Source organism: Bidens hawaiensis, unplaced genomic scaffold (assembly GCF_021521415.1).
Source record: "Bidens hawaiensis isolate Kalapana, Puna unplaced genomic scaffold, B.hawaiensis_p1.1 tig00030772_1, whole genome shotgun sequence".
Classification (NCBI taxonomy): domain Eukaryota; kingdom Viridiplantae; phylum Streptophyta; class Magnoliopsida; order Asterales; family Asteraceae; genus Bidens; species Bidens hawaiensis.
The window spans coordinates 27892-50175 of record NW_027495139.1 but is presented as its reverse complement, the minus strand read 5'-3'; the positions used below and the strand labels follow the sequence as shown (position 1 = coordinate 50175).

Below are 22284 nucleotides of genomic sequence, written 5' to 3'. Positions count from 1 at the left end.
ATCGCGAGCGCGGCCCTCCTGAAACCTCCTTTCAGCTGGAGGCACAGAATGAGCCCAGAAGTCCTCACACACACCCATGGACTGAAATGAGCTGTCCTCAGTAATGTTCCATCTCGGGCGGTAAATGTGATCGGCTTCCTGCAAACACAAAGTAATGATCTAAGTCATCAAAACACTAATATGGAAGTCCGCGCAGCGGAGGAAAAACGAACTTATACCTGCGGGGACGAAGCAGAAAAGTCAGCGCCAGGCCCACGAGAAGACGGCGCCGCGAAACCTCGTGGCGTTGCAGGGCTGGCGCGGCCGCTGTCGGAGCCTTCAGCATGAACCTCCTCATCCTCCTCTGAAACAGGCCTTTTCTCCTGCGACCTAGAATCAAAATCAGTCTCGCGAGGAGGGCTGTGCGCAGGAGGAGGTGAGGGAGGTCTCGACGCCGCCAGATCGGCGCGTAAAACGGCCTCCTGCTCCTTAGTAATCCCGATGAGGGGAGATTCATCGCTTGCAGGAGCAGGAGCAGAACCAACGGCGCTGGCACCGGCGCCAGGAGTGCCGCCAGCAGCTTGTACGCCAGCTACGACTCCTATGAAAAAATCAACAAAAAGAAATGGTTCATGACTTGATCTAAAAGAAAAAAGTCAGAAAATAAAAGCACAATACGTACCTTGGCGCAACTCCGTTCGCGAGGCAAACATCGCCATGAAGTCCATTCTACCCTTTTTCGAGGGTAAAACAGGGGACTTCGAAGCGACCTCCGGCGCAGCCTCGGCATCTTGTTGCGCTTGAGGTTGATCCACCAAGGTCGCCGGCTCTACAAACATTTGAGTGAGCAAAGATTCATTAGTAATTCTATCAGAATCGCGCTCATAGAATCATAAAAGATAACCAAATGATAAGCAAAGTATACCTGTCGAAGGCGCAACGCCGCTTCCCTTTTCCACAGCGCGAAGGGAGGAGGTAGTAGCACCATACCTCATGTGGACAGGAGGTCTGCCCACTTTTTGAGGCAGGGAAGATAAGGAAAACTTGGGGGAAAATTCCTGGGTTTTCTCAAATCCCCTCGCCTGAGTAGGAGGATCCTGAGCAACAGGGGCAACATCTTTCTTCTGTTTCTTACTGGCCCCTGCGCCAGTTTTCCCCTTAGCTTTACGCTTTAGTTGGGGCGCCTCCTCCTCCTCCTCCTCCTCTTCCGCGAGCTCCAGCTCGTAGTTCTCAAGCGCGTCTACAATACGTGCAAAAGAAGTGTTAGCCAAATTTGGTATTATAAAGGCAAATGTATAAGTACAAAGGCTTTCCAGGCGCATCGCTGTCAAAGAGAAATCCCAGATCAACAGGGATGAACATGTCATCGAAGCGATCGGGGAAGCCAACCTCCCCAGCGCCCAGTGCGACGGAGCCACCCTCCATATGCTCATCATAGGCGGCGTGGACATACTCCTTGCTGACTGCACAAAACAAGTCAAATGATATCAGCAAAAAGAATTATATTCGCGCAGAAGTAATGCAATGAGATTAACTTACACAAGCCGTCAACTTGGATAACGGGCTCAGTCGCGCTGTCAGCCCACCTCCTGCTCATACCAACCCCCACCAGCGCCTCCTCGCAAATTTTCTTGGCGGGGGATGGTTCGGCAGTCAACTTTTTCACCCAGGCGCCAGTTGGGTTCTTGAAGACGCCCACATCCGCAGGCGCAGAAGAGATCGCGCGCATGGTCATGCGGATGGGGATCACACCAGCCTTAATGTAAAAAAATCTCTCAGACCAGTCATGAAGGCTCTTGAATGAAACAGTGCAGCACTTGACCTTCTGACTGCGAGGAATAAATGAGAACCAAGAATCTTGGATCTTGGGCTTATAAAAAAACTGAAAGCGCCGAGGGGTGGGCTCCTCGCGCTGAGATTTGCACATGAACTCAAAGTGAGTCATGCGCACGAGTCCAAACGGATGGACTTGGGATATATGAATCCCATAAAACCTAAGCACCGCACTCACAAACCTTGTCATCGGGAGACGAAGATTGCAGTGGGTGAAAAAATGGCAGTAAAGTGATATATAGCCGGTAGGCGGGTCCGCCGCCGTTTGCCCGGCCCCAGGCAACATGCAGCCAAACTCAGGGAGAAAACCCTGAGAGGCGATAAGGCTGTCAAAATCGGACTGCCTAAGTTTGCAGGGGATCTCATCCCACTTCTTCACTGCCTTAGTCCTCCCTACCTCCTCCGATGAGGCCTCAGCAGCCCTCTTCCCCTTGCCGGTCTTCTTCAACGTAGACATCACTAACGATTTCACACGGCAAAATGGGGGAGATTGTGTTGTCTGAGCTATCAGACATACAACTGTAAAAACGGACAAATGATGCTTCTGAAGAACAGAGATCTGGAAGCAGAAAGGTAATCGGAATAGAATGAAAGAAAGGAAAGCTTTGAATAAAACAGCAAAAAAGATGAAGAATAAAAACTCTAAGGGCTGGCTTTTATAGGCCCAGGAGAGAGAAAAATTGGTGCTGATCGGACTTCACGCGCCCCCACTCGCAGGTGTAAGCCAACGCGAGCGCGACACGTGTCCCTGACACTGTGTGAGGGGACACGAAAAGAAACTATACAGCTGCTGCCAGAGTTCACGCGCCACCACTCGCACGAACGGACCAACGCGAGCGCGACACGTGTCCCTGACACTATGTGAGGGGACACGAAAGGCAACTGTAGCACCTCGAGCACACGAAAGGTCTGACACGTCTCCATCACTGACGCATGTCAGCAACAGCCAACCACGTACAGGGACGATTCGTTTTCAACCAAAAGGATAGAATTTCGCGCAACGATGAATAATAAGAAGAAAAAGACAAACCCCTACTAAAAGAGCAAACTATAAGTCTAATATCTATCTTACCTCGCTCGCGCGAGACAAGACACACATTAGACTGGGGGGGCTTGAAGAGGTATGTACCCGCCTCAACACCGAGCGAGGCGGGTCAACCCACAAGATATGGACAAGAGGCTTGAAATCAAGACATTATGAAGGCACAAAGCCAAAACCTACGCGCATGGCGCATATCACATATGCTCACGCATATCACATATGCTCATGCATCACATGCTCAGGCATCATATGCTCAGGCACCACAGATGCTCAGGCATCACATATGCTCACGCATCACATATGCTCACGCATATCACATATGCGCGTGGCGCATATCACATGCTCGTGCATATCACATCTGCGCATGAAACATCTGCGCGTGAGAATAAAGAGAAGACCTCGCGCATCCTCAGGATAGGCGCGTATCACACATGCACATAATCAACCTCGTCCTTATCCAAATCAGGATTAGGGCAACCTTGATTGTGCACGTCAGACAACCTTCCAGAAGGTATCTTTTTAAGGAATAAGAATATGCTGATGTTGACAGCTGCCAATGAAAGGTGGACAACTCAGCATAACCCATGTGCTACCACGTGATTATAACCAATGAAAAAGCACCAGGTGTCCCCAAGGACACGTGGCGCAAAGCAATTGGAGGAGGCCAACAAGGCTCTGATTAGGTCTGAGCCCAATCATGGGAAACCCTAGCACTATAAATATCACATCAACTCCACAAGGAGAGACACATCCCAATTACATCCAATTACATACAATTACAGAGTATTCAGCTATCTTAAGCAATACACTCCAAATTCCTTACTCTCATATTATTATCTTCTCCTACAAATTACTTATTCTCACACCGGAGGGTTACCCCAAAGAGGACCCCTCTGTCCCTTTCTGAGGGGTAAGTTTACGGTGCTGTTCATTTTGTAGGTGGAAGAACCCAGATCCAAGAGAACCATCGGTGAAATAGCATAATCACACCCGAGGAAAGTAGATCGTCTACCAGTGAGTCGATCCACGTTTCTTCAGATACCATAACCAATAAAGTTATTAGAACAAATAAAGTGGATTGAATATAATAATAAGTGAACGAATCTGAGAAGGAGAACTTGTAAATAAGGCTCAATAATTGATGGATGAGTTGGTCATATTATAAAAAATATATTTATATATTATCTTGTAAATCATAGTGGAACATGAGAGGTGTGACTAGATTATGAAACCAGATAATTAATTATGTGATTATATTTATAAAATAAACGCATCTTTCTTGTCGTTTGATGCTTTGGCAAGAACATCATCTGATCAAAATAACTTAATATTCTTTTAGGTGGAATATTTAAAACTTAATATCCTTTTTATCAGAAAATTACATTAGTTTTGTCATTTTATTGAACCTTTATCTTTGTGAGTTAATCAACACTTGGCATAAATCTTCACAATAATAATTTTTTATCTAAGTTTTAAGAACACATGGTTGGTAATTAGTTTTGATATTGTAGTTATAAGTCGGTGAATTTGAAAGACTAATGTTAACAAGTAAGTCATAGTTGGTTGTGTTTTCTAATTACAATATGTTTCATAATAGCTTTGTAATTATAATATGTAACGCAATGACTAGCATGTTAGGTTAGTTTATATAAGCCGACGTATGGTTAGGCATTATAAAGTGCATGAGATTCAACCGAGTTAAGGTTTGTCAAGAGAACACATAAAAACGTAAAGGTATAATAAGTTTAAAATTAAAAAGAAACTAGTAATTTATATAACATATTAATATATACTTAAGTTTTTACTACTTCTATAACATGATATAGTATACAATGACAAGACTATATATATATATATATATATATATATATATAACGTACACACATATACATACGCTATATATCATAATTTTTTTTTTGGTCTAAATTCTACTCAATCTACAATTGGTAATTGGTTAGACGTGATTTTTAATCATTTAAATTATTTGGGTAAAGAAAATATATATTGTCTTGAAGCTTAAGCAAAGCAAGTATCATCAATTGTGGACATTCATTTAGGTATTGACAGAGACAGAGATCAACATACCATAATAATTCAAGATATTCTATAAAGATTATTTAGTATCTTTGGTGCCTATGTGGTGGTTTAATTATGTAAAAAAAAAAGGGTTTTACCAATTAAAGTATTAAACCTTTTATTCAACTAGCACAAAACCTTTAGATTCTATGTTCGAAAGAGTTTCAAACGCAATTTAGTCGGTGTTTTTCAGTAGATCGTAACTAATATTATAAAGTGATATATTTTCTATATTGTGAATAATTTATGTACTATATCGGGGAGATGGATACTCGAAAATCCGTTAGTAAGTGAAGGCAGGTAGTAGACGGATTTTACATTGTCGGCTTTTCTGAAAGCCGAATTTTATCAGTCAGTAATTTATCAATTAATGACGGGCAAAGTTAATCGTCTGATGAGTTTTTCTTTTAGAAGTTTCTTTTCCAGCAGTAAAACTGATGGAAAATACTTTTACAAAATCTAGCACATAAACCTCTAGATTCAATTTTGAATTACCAAAACTTAGTACAATTAAAATTGAATAGGAAACCTTTTTTTAAAAACTTTTGAGACTCTATATTACTATATATACATATAACATGAATACATGTAGAGGTGCGCAAACAAATCGGTTAACCGAACCGATCCGAAAATTGAACTGAAACTGAACCGGTTTGCAACCGATTATGTAGAAACCGATTAGAACCGATTGAAACCGTAGGTTCGGAACCAGTTTGTAATTTTCTCCACCAAAACCGGTTAACCGAACCGAAACCGGCCAAAACCAGGCAAAACCCGAACAAAAAACGATCATAAACCGGTTTTGACTTTTGTTGACCAAACCGAACCGCTTTCAACCCAAACCGGTTTTGAGTTTTAAACCGGTCTGTGCACCTCTAAATACATGACTATTTGTTCAACCAATAATACAAACACAGGTATATTTGCAACCCTGGTCTTTATCAAGTTCAATCAAACATGAGTTTGTGTACAAATTGAGTACTTATTCTGTTGGAAAGTTTGCTATTGATGAACATCACGTGTAAAGCTTTCAAATAAATTAACAAATTAAATGCCACACATAGTTTTGGAGAAAGGGATTTATTCACTTTGCCATTTTAATGCCTATTATATTATTATTATTAAAGATAAAAATATACTTTTTTTTAATTCATGTGATTAGTTACGTTATCCATTCCAAAATAAGTGTTCGTAAACAAACTACGTGTAATTTTAGTACGCAATCAAATACACTTTTATATTGCTTAATTAATAACATTATTATTTCTCCTTATAAATGCTAAACTTTTAGGAAAAATAGTAAAGTATAATTAAGGATATAACTAAAGGGTCCGGTTATTAGTTTTGAAAAGTAGTCATTCTTTTTTCATTTTTATTACTTTTTTAAAAAGATAAATATGTATTTTGAGACGAATAAACATTTGTTAACATATTACGGTATGATATAACAAATGCTAATATGTTATTATATGATATAACTTAAAAAGTAACTTGAGATTCGCCATACGTTTTCATCTAACAAAATATGTTAAAAAAAAAAAAGAAGACGTGTTACTGTTTGAGTGGCTGTAATAGCATGTAGAGCATCAATAGTAGGATGTTTCTGGCTAGTTTTAAGCATGCAATACGAAGAAGAAAGGACGGGCGTGCGCTTTTGTGCAAATACACCGAAAAGGATTACGTGAGAGGAAGAGGGGAGCGAGCGTCATCCTTTGGAATTTTTAGCCTCTTTTATTTTGGTTAGAGTGGTATAACCCCGAACATGATTAAACATAGGTGATATGATGTTCTGAGCCCTTCCACTATAGATGCTCTGAATAACCTACTATTTACATTTTCACGTAAGACTATAAAATTTTCATACGCTAGTGTTTTTGTACAAAAATTGCACCATAAAAACGAGATTTTTATGCTCGTTAATTTGAGTATGATATTATTATAGTTTTTTCAATTTAAAAAAAAATTGATATGTTACCAAAGGGTGTTCAATGCCAGTTTTGATATTTTAAGTTAAACATATGAACTGAACCGTTAGTAACGAATTTTTTATTATCAAAAATTAAAATAGAACAATTGAAACTAAACCATTACTAATGATTTGGTCTGGTTTTGTTTCACAGTTTAAGCTTCAACAGTAAATTTAGTTTAAGGTAATTATAATCTAATTGCACCATCAATTATAACTAAACACCAACAAAATATGATAAACTCTAATAAAACATTGAAAATATTTGCCACATAAATGGTAAACTTTAATAGAAGACGCAACAAGAATGCATATTACAAAGAAATATATTAGAGTTGGGTTAATTTAAAGATGTAATAGTCAATTTTTCTTGTATTAAAAAAAACACTTTGTTTAAGTTTTATTTTAACTATATCTAATATATATACAGGATTGAGATCATGTGAGAATCATTTTGAAATTGATAAGTTTTAAAACCATTTTGGACTACAAAAAAAAACTCTTATTAAGAAAAATAAAAAAATTATAAAAAAAAAACGCAAAAAAAAAGTAAAAAAAAGAAAAACGCAAAAAAATTTCTTTCATCTCGATTTCATATAAAAATTAAAACAAAATATCGGTTTATCAAAATTAACATATATATGTGTATTATATGTATTTTTTTAATTTTATACATATTATTCTTTATACACATATTTACAATTAAGATAAAAGATAATGTACATACGTGTACATTATGCAAATCGAGATTAAATTAAAATATACATATGTGTATTGTTAGGGTTTTTTTTAATAAAACCTGGATGCAAATTAAAAATTTTTGGTTTTTTACTTTTTTAAGACTTTTTTTTTTCGTTTTATTATTTTTTTATAACTTTTTAAGGGGTTTTTTTATTGCAGAAAATGGTTCTCAAATATCTCAATTTCAAAAAGTTCTCTTAGGATTCTCATCATGTGTGTGTGTGTAACAAAACATATCTAATACTAAACAATCAAAAAGATTAAAAAACATTAAACATTTACAGTATCGTTTGGTTTCATATGGACGGTTTTCGTTATAAACTGCAAACTAAACCATTCACTACATTTTGAAAATTTTGGAATCGACCAACCGACTGAAAGTAAATGATAAAAACCAAATGTGAAACCAAAATACGACCACGATTTTTCAAGATTTTAAACCAAACGAAGAACATCCATAATTGTTACGTGGTTACCAAGACTTGTTTTCAAATACCCGCCATATCGCGCGAGCACCCACCTAGTAATATATAACGTGAAATAGACTCACTTAAAAGCCCAATTAAATATCTACAACTTCATGAATCATGGACCAACAACTAAAGCCCAATAAACACGCACACCGAGCCACTTAATATCCGGGTTGTATTCAGGTACGTATCGAACCCTGCTAATATTAATAGTAAACTAATATTTTATACGTTTATATCTTACGTCTTAACCATTATTCTAAAACCCAAAGTTCAACAATCATAAAATAAAATGTTAGATATAAAACATTAAAACGTTACATTAGGGGCGTACAAGGTTCTGTTTATGGTTTGTGCATGGTGGTCTTGGGCTGAAACCCAACCAAAAATGAAACCTGGAATTTTAAATTTTGAAAACTATTTGATTTTGGTTTTGGTTTTTTGATTTTTGGTTTCGTCAATTGAGCTTGAAAATTTTGGGTCGAAAAAGTTGGCACAAAATTGTAAATTTGGGATTAAATCTTTTTGTTAATTAATAACTTATTGATTGTTATACATTGGAGCTAAAATATTTGAGTTACATATTATTAAATTCTTATAAATTACTTTAAAAAAATAAAAATCAATAAATTCGAGTCGGTTCGGTTTAGTTTGTATTAAATGTAAAACCAAACCAATCCATAAGTTCAATTGTTACAAAAAAAAAAAAACTTAAAACCAAACTGTCGGTTTTTGTTTATATTCGATCTTTTCGATTTCACGCACACCTAGTTCCGGAACCGGACCCGGTCCTACCCGACACGCGGGTACGAACCAAGTTTTGGTTTCTCAGAAAAATCGTACCGCTGAAATCGGTTCCATCTCTACCCCGGCCAAACCCGAACATGATTAAAACCCATTCAATTACCCGACCATACCCGGAACCGGTTCTTACCCAACCTAGTTCTTCACTTCTTCCTCTACGTGAAATAGTGTCACTTGAAAGCCCAGCTACAACTTATCCACACACCATTATACTAGACCAACAACTAAAGCCCAATAAACAGTCACTTAACAATCCGGGTCTAATAACTCGGGTACGGGTCAAACCCAACAACTTAAATAGGGTTCTTCTTCGCCCAATTTTGGCGCGGTAAGGGTTTCAATTTCATCACATATAATCCAAAACCCAGTTATTGTATAATAATTAGTTAATTACACAACAGTTTAATAGCCCAGATAGATAATATGGAAGACGACCCGTTTGATTTCGAATCGGATGAATTACTCGCCACGTCACCTGTTATCGCCCGAAAACGAAAGTAATGTGAATTTAATTCTCTTAATTTGTTATTATTTTGAATGTTAATATTTTAGTTTATAATCTGATTGTTGTTTATTGATTTAGCTGAATGAACTCGTAGTTATTGATAATTTAAGGTTTGGTTTTTGGTTCGGTTTCAGTTTCGGTTTCGGTTTAGTTTAGTTTAGTTTTTTTTTTTTTTGGTTTGGGTTTGATCTGTTTGATTTCAAGTCTGATGAATCACTCAGCAGTCGCCACATTACGTGTTATAGCCCGAAAACGGAAATAATGTTGATTCTGTGACACGATTTTGTTATTATTTTGAATGTTTATAGTTTGTAATCTGATTGTTGGATTAATTGTGTCGATTTAGCTGTATGAACTCGTAGGAATTGATTTTTATATGGTTTTGTTAAAGGTTATGGTTAACTTATTTCTAGTATTAAATAGGGGGTGTTCAATGGTCGGGTAGGTTCGGTTTTGGGCTAAACCGAAATGTGGGTTTTTGAGCTTTTGGAAACCGTTCTGATTCGGTTTTTGGTTTGGCTTCGGTTCAGTTTCGATTTTTCCCCCAGTTTTTGGGTTTATTTTTTTTTTGGGTTTGGTTTGTTTGGTTTCGATTCGGATTTTCGGTTTTGCCATTTGGGCTTGAAATTTTTGGATCGAAAAAAAGTTGGCCAAAATAATGAATTTGGGCCAGAGTATTTTTGCTGATTAATAATTAATTGATTCACGTCACCTGTTGTCACCCAAAAACAAAAGTAATGGTAATTCTCTCTTATGTTATTGTTTTGAATGTTAAAATTATAGTTTATATCTGATTGTTGTTTTATTTGTGTTGATTTAGCCATATGAACTCATAGGAATTGATAATTTAAGATTTGATTGATCCGCTTGTTGGATTTTGACTTCTGTATGTTTTGTTAAAGGTTAGAGTTAACTTATTTCTAGTGTCAAATAGTGGTGCTCAATGGTCGATTCGGTTTGGTTTTGAGCTAAACCGAGATGTCGGTTTTTGAAAACCGTTCGGTTTCGATTTTTTTGGTTTGGGTTTGGTTTTTGTTTTTGTTTTGGCTTCCGTTTGGTTTCAATTTTTTGTTTGGGTTTGGTTTGTTGGTTTTTTGTTTGGGTTCGGTTCAGTTTTGCCATTTGGGATTGAGAATTTTGGATCGAAAAGAAAAGGCGAAAAATAATGAATTTGAGCCTAAATGTTTTTGTTAGTTGATTGTTATACATTTGGACTCAAATATATGTCGGTAAAATTATATATCAAACTTTTATAGATTACTTAAAATAAAAAATAAAAATTTAATTAGGCTGGTTTGTGTTTTTTTTGTTGGTTTCAGTTACACGCAAAACTGAAACTGAACCGAAAGTCCGGCTTTTATGAAAACATAAAACCAAACCATTGGTTTTTGTTTCGGTTCGGTTATTTCGGGTTGGTTTTTCCGGCCTTTTCGGGTCACGAAACTCAAACTTGATATGAGTTCTAGATTTGTGGATAAAATCATCGACAATTAGGTTAAACAATTCTTATTATGAAACTGTAGTTTGACTGTGTTAACCGGGATTATTATTATTCTACCTGCAATTCGGTATGGATTTGAAGTGTCCTAAAACAACCGTCCACACTAGCTTTTTATTTAACACACATGTTTTTATGTGACTTTGCAGGAAAAAAATGTTCGATATTGATGATTTATTAGTGGATCACTACAAGCAGCAGAATAAAAAAATTGAGAGAGAACAAAAACTGGCCAAGACTAAAAAGACTTGCAACTCGGATGATGAAGAGGACGGTCGTGTTGCTAAATTATCTAAATATGTCAACGAATGTCACGAAAAGGCACGTATCTTGAACTCTTGTCATATATAAAACACCGTTGTGTTTTCATTTACATCAGCCATAGTTATGTAACTTAATGAGCTTAATATTGTAGATAACTCAACTAGGCGATGAAGAAGAAGTATCCCATTGGGGCCTTCAAGTTTTTCGGAAACAGGTTAACGTACTTTAACCGAACATTTGTCAATACACGTATGCAGCCCTTGTTATCAAACTCAAATTATAACACAGTTGGTTTCTTGTGCAATTTACAGAAACCGTTTCCGTCATTTGAAATTAGCGAGCTTTCAAGTTGCCCGCTTTTTCGTTCTGTTGTGAACCATGAAGTGAATTCACTGGTCGAACTTAGTACCGAATCAGGTCAGTTTATGACTCTATGTAGGGCTGTAAATGAACCGAACGAACACGAACAAGGCCTTATTCATGCTCGTTTGTTGAGAAAATAATGTGTTCACGAACACTTACCGAACGAGATTTTATGTCCGTTTTCATTCATGAAGGAAAAGAATGTGTTCACGAACACGAATAAAATCGGCGGAGCCTAGAGATTGAGATCGATATACTCATCAGTGTGAATAATGAGAAAGGAAATGAGAACAATGTAATAACAATGTGAGAATATGGTTTCCTATTTTATTTTAGGGGTAATAAATTTAAGAATATAAAATGTTTAGATAAATTAAATAAATGCATAAAAACTTTCATGAACAACATATGCAAACAAACATGCACGAACGTTCATTAACACATTACCGAACGTTCACGAACACAATTGAACGAATGGAGAATCTGTTCATGTTCGTTTGTTTAACTAATCGAACGGAATTTCTTGTTCATGTTTGTTCATTTATCAAACGAACAAACATAAACGAACTTCCCGCTGAACATTTGGTTTATTTATAGCCCTAACTTTATCTATAAAACTTAGTAAAACATTATTTAATTACAAAACTTATCATGAAAATGCTGGCAGATATTAATTGAATTGTATTATCTTATTGCAGGAGAAACGTTCTTTGAATGCTTGTTGACTAACGGCTGGCTATTAAACTTGGTCACTAAACGCGGTGAAGTAGAGAAATCGATAGCCAAATGGACCTTTCACTTAAGTATGCTATTCATCTAATAATTCTTGGTTACATTATATTGTATTATATTTTGAATTTTTATTTATTCGGATCGACAGTGTTATACTCATCGACGGGCCTGCTCGCAAGTGCTGCAGTTGACTTTTGGTGTGCAGTTTTATCGCTGAAAAATGAGGTTAATGTGATAGTCATTTATCAAATATTTTTTTTTGGTAACTATATGATTGTAGTTTTTATAAAATATTGTCATGCTTAATCAGGCTGCGTCGCCATCTATAAGGATCGATTGGCTACCGAGCTATTCAGAACTCAAAAATGCTCTTGAACATTATGGTTTCTTATTACCTTCGCCTAATAATGATTCTTCAGACACCGAAATGGTTTCTGGAGGTAATATTATCATATTACTTTTTTAAGTTATCACACGAAAATTACGTGTATCGGGGACTTTTTTTTTCTTTTTTTATATTTAAATTCCATATTTTCAGATTCTGAAAGCATTGAGGCGCCTCAAAACATTAGAGAATGGATTAATTATGTAGCTGCTTATAGCCAATCTAGGTTAGTGCAAATGACGGATACCGATTCTTAATCGTTTAAAGATCATATTTTTACTCATTTTTTTTAATATTTTTATACTTTTATGCTTTTTATTGTAGGGATATTCATTGTACTTTTACCACATCAGAAGCAGAAGAGCTTATGGTTATTATAGTCTGTCTTTTGTTGGACCGACAGCTTTTAGGTTTATCCATAGATTTAAACGAATGCATGCTCGCTTTAGTTAATTTCTTCACAGATGACGAATGGAGTGTTAGCTGGGTAAACGTGGCAAAATCAGTAGCATCAAGGCATTCAATAACATTACAGTTTCATTGTAGCTAATTATTATTCATAATAGAGTAAGCTGCGGTTTTCGTCCATGTGGTTTGTCCAAATATGCTGTTTTAGTTCAATAGTTTTAAATTTGTGATTTTCGTCCATGTGGTTTCATTTTACTTGCAACTAAACCCGACCCCACTAACCCTGTTAAGTCTGGTCGTTAAATCCATCAGCGTGCCATTCATGTGAGGGGCAGTTTTGTCCTTTTTTTTCCCAAATGCACCCCAGCCCCTCACGTGAGGGGGCTTGCGGATTAGGACTGAGGTTTATTTGGGGAGAAAAGGGACAAAACTGCCCCTCACGTGAATGGCACGCCGATGGATTTATTGCCCAGACTTAACGGGGCTAGTGGGGTCGGGTTTAATTGCAAGTGAATTGAAACCACAGGGACGAAAATCACAAATTTAAAACTATTGGACTAAAACCGCGTATTTGGACAAACCACAGGGACGAAACCGCGGATTACTCTTCATAATATTTGCTTAAACTAATGTTTCATTTATTTTAAAACAGGGTCCCGAAAGACATGAATTGCCTGAGGGCTGTTGACTGTATTGCAGCGGTTGCTTCTAAGAAGCGCAATCGCGTTTCATGTTCTCGTTGATTGTTTTGAAAAGGTACATGCATAATACATTTATATTTAATTTGTCCAAAATAACTTTTTACGGTGCACGTTAAATTTACGTTTTTGTCCTCGTTAGGTGGAAGATGAAGAAGGGGTCGTAAGGCAACTGACCGTAATCAATTTGAAAGAAAAAAGTTGTGATCTTTACAAAATCTACCTTTATTTGGTGTTAACCGAAAACTGGTTTCTATACAACCCGTTATTGGAAGACAACGAGTTATTGAACGAAATGTGGTGGTTGTTTCTCCGAAACTGTTCTTGTCAGATTAATATTACGGACTCGAGGTCTCACGCTTCAAAGGTACTACATAACTCCATTACTTCAATTTTTTTTTACGTTATGATAAAATGTAATTTAATGTATTAAAAAATTATGTACAATAATGCAGGTTAGAAGTAAAGCTTCTTATCTTCTCCAAGGTGCCAATGGTAGATTATTGTAGTTTTGGTTATGATAATTTGGCTATGGGTTTAATCTTGTTGACGTGGTTTAGGGTCAAATGGAGTGTTTAATCTTAATGGGTTTTTTTTCCCCTTATGAATGGTGTATGTTTTGTATTTTTATAAATGTCAACAAGTCAATAAGACTTGAATTTTATTTTTATTTTTTGTTATAGTGCATGATCATGTATCGGTTATTAATGATATCACACAACCAATTTTTGTAACGTTAGGGAGGGGTGTTATTTGGGTTGTAATTTCAGGTCGGGTCCGATAACTTGTTACATTAACATTAGGTAGGAGTGTTTAAATTTGAAGTATGATATTAATGTGATATTTGGCTAGTCTTCAAAATTTTACCGTTACATGGTTATTTATGCTGTTAGTTTATGCTGTTATTCGTATATGCTTAGTTTGTAACATTAATATCCTTACCATATTATACTTCAACACCGGTTAATCCGGACAACCTTAAGGTAACCGATCCATCATTGGAGTTACCCTTCAATACATACCTAGATGATAAACTTTTCAAAGATCTCTATTTTATAAACACTTTACATCTTCATAATCGTAAGTTTTATGGTGAATTCTTTAAGGCCAACCCGTATGGTTCAACCTCTGGTCTTACGTAGTCATTGAGTGAGTTGAGACCTAGAACAACCCCCCCCCCCCAAACCACCACCACCATCCACGTGTGAAATGAGAGGGTACTGACCATCGTCACACAACTCATTTCAAAGGGGGGAGGGGCGAAGTGCCAATCAGATTTTTTTTTTCCTTTTCAATTATTTATATTATTAAATAATGGAATGGTGGAGAATGATGGAGAATAAAAAAAATGACCCATACCACTAATACCAAGGTTGAAGTGTGATGTTGAATGATGAAGAAAAAGCCGACGTGACAAATAAAGGGAAATGGTCAAAATGAGCCTTTATTTTTAACTGTCAACAAACAGAGATCTACCAAAGGGGAAAGGACACCGCCAGTTGGCCCAACCTAACCTACAGAGCTCATAAGTGCCTCCAAGTTATCTCCAGTTTCGGGAAAAACCCATCCGCCCAAAGACCCACGATAAGACCATAACGTCCTTAAGATCGAATCGGAGATTACAAAGATCTCAGTATTCGTTCATTAAGTCACTCATACCCTCCCAAAATATTGTCAATGAGGATCAAACCAACCCATATGCTATCTTCATTTTGCAAAAATGAGTTTTATTTTTATTATTTATTTTTTAATTTTCAAATTTATTGGATGAATTAAGCCACTAATAGTTCTTTTAATACTTTACAACCTTTTCAAACTAGTCTCGGACATAAAAACAGGCTCGGACATAAAAATATAATACAAGATCTAGCCTCGGATGACCGTTGACTATCCAAACCTCTTTAATCTTTAAACTACACCTTTCTCTTTCCACTCACAGTCTCATTTCAGCAAAAATCAAACCCATTGCCAATAATCAAAACCAAAGCCCTAAAAACCCGAATCAAGATCCGGGTTCTTCAAAAAACCCTATTTCTGATCTGGCTCTCTTCAATTTGCTCACACCAAACCCTAATTCCAAGAATCTTGAACTGGTAATGGCAATGCGAGAGGAAAAACTGTTCAAAAGATCGGCTTTCGGGAAGTCGATACGAAAGCGGTTTTCGGATATTACTAATTGTGACCCACATCACAAATCCCAGCCGTTGTTTGATCATGCTCTTCCGATTGGGTGCTCGGTTTCGTCTGCGGTGGATAAAGAGCACATTGATCATCTTTTAAAGGTAAAGTTTTTTTTTTTAAAGATTATATTATTTTAAAATTAGACTGCATTAGTATCATATTAGTATGAATTTGTAGGGATTTCATATTATTTAGGGTTAAGTTTAGAGGTGGGCAAATAAACCGGTTAACCGACCCGAAATTTGAACCGAAACCGAACCGGTTTGAAATCTATTATGCAGAAACTGGTTTGGAACCGATTGTAACCGTAGTTCGGAACTGGTTTGTAATTTTCTCCATAAAAGAAAACCGAGAAAAAACCGGTCAAAGCCCAAACTGAAACCGGTCAAAACCAGAACCGAAACCGATGTGACCTAGTCAAGAAACCAGTTTCAGCCCGAACCGAAACCGGTCATAAACCGGTTTTGACTTTTGTTGACCAAACCGAACCGGTTTCAACATAAACCGGTTTTGACTTAAGTTAGTACCCTAAAATAGGTTTTATGCATGTTTTTCACATTTAGTCATGGTTTTGAATAATATAACTAGAATTTATTTTTATTTTTTTAGCAACAATAGTTTAAGATTCTGACTCCAAAAAACTCAAAATTTAAACCGAAAGAGTTCGATTTTTGAAGTTACCTAGGGCTTGATCATTTGACTAATTTGGTTTTTTGATGTCGCAATTTGGATTTTGATCATCTGGTAGTTTATTAGTTTCATTGATTTTTTGTCCAAAAGAAATTCTAGTTAATACACCTTCAAGAAACCGGAAGTTGAGGATATTTAAAGGCTTACCGTATTTTCGTTATTAATTTGAATCGAGTCAAATTAACTCGAATTCGAGTCTAGTCAGTTTCCTGCAAACTTTACCTTTTTGTATTTTGTTTGATGATCAAACACCGTGCAGGAAAATGCAGGGCTGATGAAGCTTATCACAGAGAAAAAGTAAGTTTCTTTGCGATCCAACTTAATAGCAAAAGTAGCAGCATATTTACCATCAAAAATGGAATTTATAAATAAAAGTTTGTATTTTTATAACAGCAAAGTCATAGAGATGAACGGAATCGAGCTTCAAAAGATGAGGATCATTCTTCAGAAAATGCAGTCGCAGAATTGGAGCCTTGCTCAATCAAACAATCATATGACGGCGGTCGGTACACATTGATTTTAATTTTATAACTCAAAAGCATCAATCTTTTACATAAATGTTGATATTAATGTGTTGTAACCTTTTATTTGCAGGAGCTAAATTTAGGCAAAAAGAAGGTATGATGCTTTAACTTTTAAATAACCAATTTTAAATAATTTCATAAATCAACTTTTGTGTATCTTAAAATATTATTTGTTCATAACAGCTAAAAGAATTAGAGCATCAACTTGCTTGCAAAGATGCTTTGTTGAAAGCCATGAATTCGGAATTGCAGGTGACACTTTGTTCACTAAAACACTATTATTCGTTTGACCATTATATCCGAGCTGACTCATTTTGACCCGTTGTATATTTAAGTTGACCCAAGTTGACCCATTTCGTAAATAGCATGATTTTTTAAAGTTTAATCGAGTACCCTTGATTTTCAGGTGAAGCTTGAGATGAACGACCGAAAATGCGAATCTAAGGTGGTTTGCTATATTATTTTCTGTTACTTTTAGAGTTAATTACACAAATGGTTCCAATGGTTTTGGATCTAAGTTTCAAGGGTATTTTGGTCATTTTGAAAAATTCCAAATTTGCTACTTTTGAAACTTAGACTCCAAAGGTGTGACTTGGCCCAAATCACAGGGACCATTTCCGTAATTAACTCTCGTTTTTTATTTTTCTCTGTTGAACCGAAACTAATACCGTTTTTTTTTTCTGTTATGAAGGATGGTGAAAGCGTGCTTACCAACCAACAAAATGCAAGTAGACGTATACGTCCAGGAAGAAGTCGATGTAAGTGCTACAAAATATTAAACTTATAATATATCATTATTATAACTTAGTTGTTTTTTTTTTAAAAATAATTACTAGCTTGTGTTTAACTGTGTATAACATGGTGTTTGCAGCAATCAGTCAGTTGACTACAGTTGAAGTTTCGGAAAACGAAATAGTTGAAAACAAAAGGTTAGCATAATATCATTTTATGACATATTTGCTTTGTTTATATTTTTTGCACTTTATACCATGCTGATGTGTATACAGGCCGTGTGTGAGAAGGCAGTCGGCTAGGTTTATGTCACACGAACATGAACCGGACGAGAATTTGTTTGAGATTAAAGATCTTATTAAAATAGTTGAAGATTGTGGTCCAACTTCAAAAGTGAGCGTTGAACAAAATGACAAATGCGGTTCAAAACCTGAACCTCAAAATTCACAAAGAATGTCGTTTGGTAGACCATCACGAAGGGCGGCTGAGAAAGTACAGTCTTACAAGGAGGTTCCTCTTAATATCAAAATGAGAAGACCAGAGTAATACTTTTGTAATTTGAAGTTGTCTAATTTGTGTACTGGTTTATGTAATGTTATGAAACAAACAGAATGTTTAAGATTTTTCTAACCGTGTTAAAAAAAAAATGACTATTCGCCGGCTTGCAGCAAAACATGTGAAAGCTAGAAATTAGATTCGGCCATTCGGGTAGGGGATAACAAACGAAACCAAGCCTGATTGGTAAACTCGAAACATTGGTGATTTTCGTGGTTTGGTATACTGCGCATTAGGTGATGCCGGTCCGGTTACTCGAAACATACGTACCCATTTACCAGAGCCATAACCGTAAAGATTTCTTTCTTTTTTTTTCCTTTTTTTGTATTTAACTAAATAATTTACTATTTCACTTTTGGTTCTTATATTTCTAATTTCTTTAGGTAATAAAATTATCTGATTTCCTTGGGTAATAAAATTATCTAAAAGTTAAAGGAGTAAGAAATATATGGCCATATCTGTTACTTGACGGGTATTGGGCCCCGAATGGTTCGGGCACTGGCGGACCTACACCTTTATTTCTAATTTCTTTGGGTAATAAAATTATCTGATTTCCTTGGGTAATAAAATTATCTAAAAGTTAAAGGAGTAAGAAATATATGGCCATATCTGTTACTTGACGGGTATTGGGCCCCGAATGGTTCGGGCACTGGCGGACCTACACCAAAGGTGTAGGTGTTAGCCCACCCCTATGGAATTTTTCTAAGGTATATATATCATCATCATCATCATCATCATCGTACTTAGTATATCCCACCAATAGCAAAGCTATGGTAGGGTCTGAGGAGGGTAAGATGTAGACAGTCTTACATCTACCCTATAGGAATAGAGAGATTGCTTCCGGTGAGACCCCCGACTCGATAGTAGTTTTGCATCAAGCCTTGGACATAAGGCACATAACACTCAACCATCGGCACACCGGCCGATTGGTGCATGTAACCTTGTCTTTTGGCTATCAACGTCACCACATGATGCCTGATTAACCTTCCGCCACTTTTAACGTTATTTTCACAAGATTAGTAAAATAACGTCAAAATTAGTGCAATTTCACTCTTGCCCACCCGAGGGTTCACACATATATAGATTATATGCGCGCACCGCAAGCAGGGCGCAAGGTATATATATATATATATATATATATATATATATATATATATATAGGATTAGGTTCATTTCAGAAGTGTTTCTTATTGCGAGAAGTGCGAGAATGAATTCAACCAATCACATTTTTTCTTTTCTTTTATCATTTATTTAATGACAAGGGTGTTATAGTAAAAGATCATGTGCTTTTTATATTTGGTAGGTCATAAGTTTTGGAGAAGTTACAATTTTTGTTTTTATATTTTTAATATATAGTCAAATCAACCAATGTTGAATTTTTGTTTTTTTTTATTTATCATATTCAATGTCGTCGATTAATCCATATTATTTTTTATATTCTCCTAATTTGAATTTCATACATTTGTCCAGATAATAGTTCCAAAATTCAATAGCACTGATAATTATACAGAGTACATAAATGAACCTACACAGTACATAAATGAACCTACACATGAATAAAATTGCACACACACAATTAGAAAATGCCACCTACAAAGTACATATACGAACGCACGAAGTACATAAATGAACCTAAATACGATAAAAAATTACACATACACGGTACATATATAAACATACATAGTACATAAATAAACTTACTAATGATAAAAAATTATACATACACAATTTGAAATACCATACACACAGTACATATACGAACCTAAACAATACATAGTACATAAATGAACCTACACATGATAAAAATTAGACATACACAATTAAAATACCACCTACATAGTACATATATAAAACTACATAGTACAAAATAAACTTCTTTTATTACATTAAACAACAATATATGGATCATACACAAATTTTTATATCACAAATACTGTACGTGTATGTATCCTACACTATATATATCACAAACAAAATATTATCTTTCATTACTACACACCAATAATGTATATTACACAAAAAAAAAAAAATATTTTTCATTCTTACACAATATTTTATTGATCGTAAGCAAAATGTTATATCACAAACAAATTACATGTATGTATCCTACACAAACTCTATAGATCATAAACAAAATATTATTTTTCAATTCTACACACTAATTATGTATCCTACACAAACAACAAGTATGTCCTATATTAACATGTGTCATATACAAATTGTTAATCCAACACAAAATGTTGTATTTAGCACAAATTGTTAAACTGAAATAATAAACTACATTGTCTGAAAATTATAACTAATAAAAAAATATTATCAATAAACGTGTAAAAGAATCAATAATATGCAATATGCAAGTTAGTTTGAAAAATACACTAAGAAAAGAAAAAAAGACTACCATAATAATAGATGAAATAAAAGAAAATTAAAGAAATCAAATGAATTGAATTCAATTAATTATCAATCAATGAAAATTAATGTTTGAAGCTTTTAACAAGGAACGGTGGGAGTTACACTCTTCTTTTGTTTTAATTGTGTTACATAAGTTACCACATTACCCTTTTTATTTAAAATAATCCTTATAATAAATTCTTATTAATTACAAACTTGCCACTTTCGTTAATAACCATTGATAAATAATATCAATGGTTGAAATCGACTTTTCGCACTTCTCACTGTAATATCACTTCTTGCAAGATCCATCCCCTATATATATATATATATATATATATATATATATATATCTGTGTGTGTGTGTATGTGTATGTTAAAATCTCAGTCAACCCCTAAAAATTTTGACACCGACCCTCTTCCGATTTCTGTGAATTTTTTCCTGGGTCCTCCACTGGTTCGGGGATTACTAATGCATGCCCCATTGTCATTCCTACTGCTGGGAGACAAATGGCGGATCCAGGATTTTTTTTCCAGGGGGTTCACTGTTTTTAGGTGCTTCGAATTCACAGGATTGGACATAAAAATTTTCAGGTCGATTCAAAGGTTTGGATCGGGTAAAGTTAATCACATTATAAAAATACGATACATTAATAAAAAAAAAGTCTCCATTAAAAAACAACGGATAATCCGCATGCCTTTGCCATTGGTGTAACTATACGAGTGGGCTAATGATCGCGTTTTTTCCTACGGTTAAAACTACGCTTAAATTTCATCTTAATTTCACAAGTCATAAATAGATAAAGTTTCATAAACATAAATACAAATGCTACAATTGCATACACCTTTACACTTAGAACAATCATATTTGTTTAATTAGGCCACATCTTCATCTTTTTCCCCATATCTATATATATATATATATATATATATATATATATATATATATGAAGCATATGCATCGGTAAATAAATTATTAAACCAAGAATTTAGTCCTCAATATTTTTTAAAAAACAATGCATTAGCACAATTACACAGCACATGAAAGCTAACATGGAGGCATGTGAAACAATACTTGACGATACATTGCTTAGCCTTTGCTCGAATCTTGCAGTTAATGTATATAACCCTAAATATGTTTTGAATAAAAAATATTAGAAAACATGCAACAAGAGAGAATCGAACCCAGGTATCTCCAACTATTAAGTAAAAACTTAACCACTAGAGCATTTGTTCAATTTGTGTATAAGTTCACTCTATATTTTATATGTGGGGTCACTTCAGTCTTTTCATATGGACGTTCTACTAAAAATCCGAAACTCAGTGGGTTTCCGTGAATCCGGTGAACCCGCATTAGATCCGCCCTAAGATGCTTGAAGTGATTAGAAAGGTAACAAAATGGACGGGTCAAGTAATGATAAAATGCCATTTTGCACTTGCTTAACAC

At 35.4% G+C, this 22284-nt stretch overlaps 3 protein-coding genes across 3 annotated transcripts; all 3 read left to right on the top strand.

The window, feature by feature from the left end:
- The first annotated feature begins 9334 nt into the window (after window positions 1–9334).
- Window positions 9335–14273, top strand: LOC143580955 (uncharacterized). Its single transcript, XM_077063856.1, has 12 exons — window positions 9335–9408; window positions 11064–11235; window positions 11330–11392; window positions 11490–11595; window positions 12240–12344; window positions 12422–12498; window positions 12584–12713; window positions 12812–12884; window positions 12983–13174; window positions 13719–13791; window positions 13907–14131; window positions 14220–14273. Exons 1-12 carry the CDS (start codon window positions 9335–9337, stop codon window positions 14271–14273), a joined length of 1344 nt encoding a protein of 447 aa, XP_076919971.1.
- A 1458-nt stretch (window positions 14274–15731) lies between these two features.
- LOC143580950 (SHUGOSHIN 2-like) lies at window positions 15732–17247 on the top strand. Its single transcript, XM_077063851.1, has 3 exons — window positions 15732–16046; window positions 16895–16932; window positions 17029–17247. Exons 1-3 carry the CDS (start codon window positions 15861–15863, stop codon window positions 17150–17152), a joined length of 348 nt encoding a protein of 115 aa, XP_076919966.1. The 5' UTR covers window positions 15732–15860; the 3' UTR covers window positions 17153–17247.
- A 597-nt stretch (window positions 17248–17844) lies between these two features.
- LOC143580954 (shugoshin-1-like) lies at window positions 17845–18511 on the top strand. The gene is made up of 3 exons (XM_077063855.1): window positions 17845–17917; window positions 18031–18088; window positions 18167–18511. The coding sequence occupies exons 1-3, from the start codon at window positions 17845–17847 to the stop codon at window positions 18435–18437; spliced, it is 402 nt and encodes a 133-aa protein (XP_076919970.1). The 3' UTR covers window positions 18438–18511.
- Window positions 18512–22284: the final 3773 nt, after the last annotated feature.

Excerpts from the sequence above, each read along its gene's own strand:
- LOC143580955 (XM_077063856.1), top strand. The coding sequence starts at position 9,335 with ATGGAAGACGACCCGTTTGATTTCGAATCGGATGAATTACTCGCCACG. Across the intron at positions 12,885-12,982 it reads GCTGCTTATAGCCAATCTAG|GGATATTCATTGTACTTTTA; the intron begins GTTAGTGCAAAT and ends TTTTTATTGTAG. Across the intron at positions 14,132-14,219 it reads CGAGGTCTCACGCTTCAAAG|GTTAGAAGTAAAGCTTCTTA; the intron begins GTACTACATAAC and ends ACAATAATGCAG.
- LOC143580950 (XM_077063851.1), top strand. The coding sequence starts at position 15,861 with ATGGCAATGCGAGAGGAAAAACTGTTCAAAAGATCGGCTTTCGGGAAG. Across the intron at positions 16,047-16,894 it reads ACATTGATCATCTTTTAAAG|GAAAATGCAGGGCTGATGAA; the intron begins GTAAAGTTTTTT and ends AACACCGTGCAG. Across the intron at positions 16,933-17,028 it reads AAGCTTATCACAGAGAAAAA|CAAAGTCATAGAGATGAACG; the intron begins GTAAGTTTCTTT and ends TTTTTATAACAG.
- LOC143580954 (XM_077063855.1), top strand. The coding sequence starts at position 17,845 with ATGAAGGATGGTGAAAGCGTGCTTACCAACCAACAAAATGCAAGTAGA. Across the intron at positions 17,918-18,030 it reads ACGTCCAGGAAGAAGTCGAT|CAATCAGTCAGTTGACTACA; the intron begins GTAAGTGCTACA and ends TGGTGTTTGCAG. Across the intron at positions 18,089-18,166 it reads GAAATAGTTGAAAACAAAAG|GCCGTGTGTGAGAAGGCAGT; the intron begins GTTAGCATAATA and ends ATGTGTATACAG.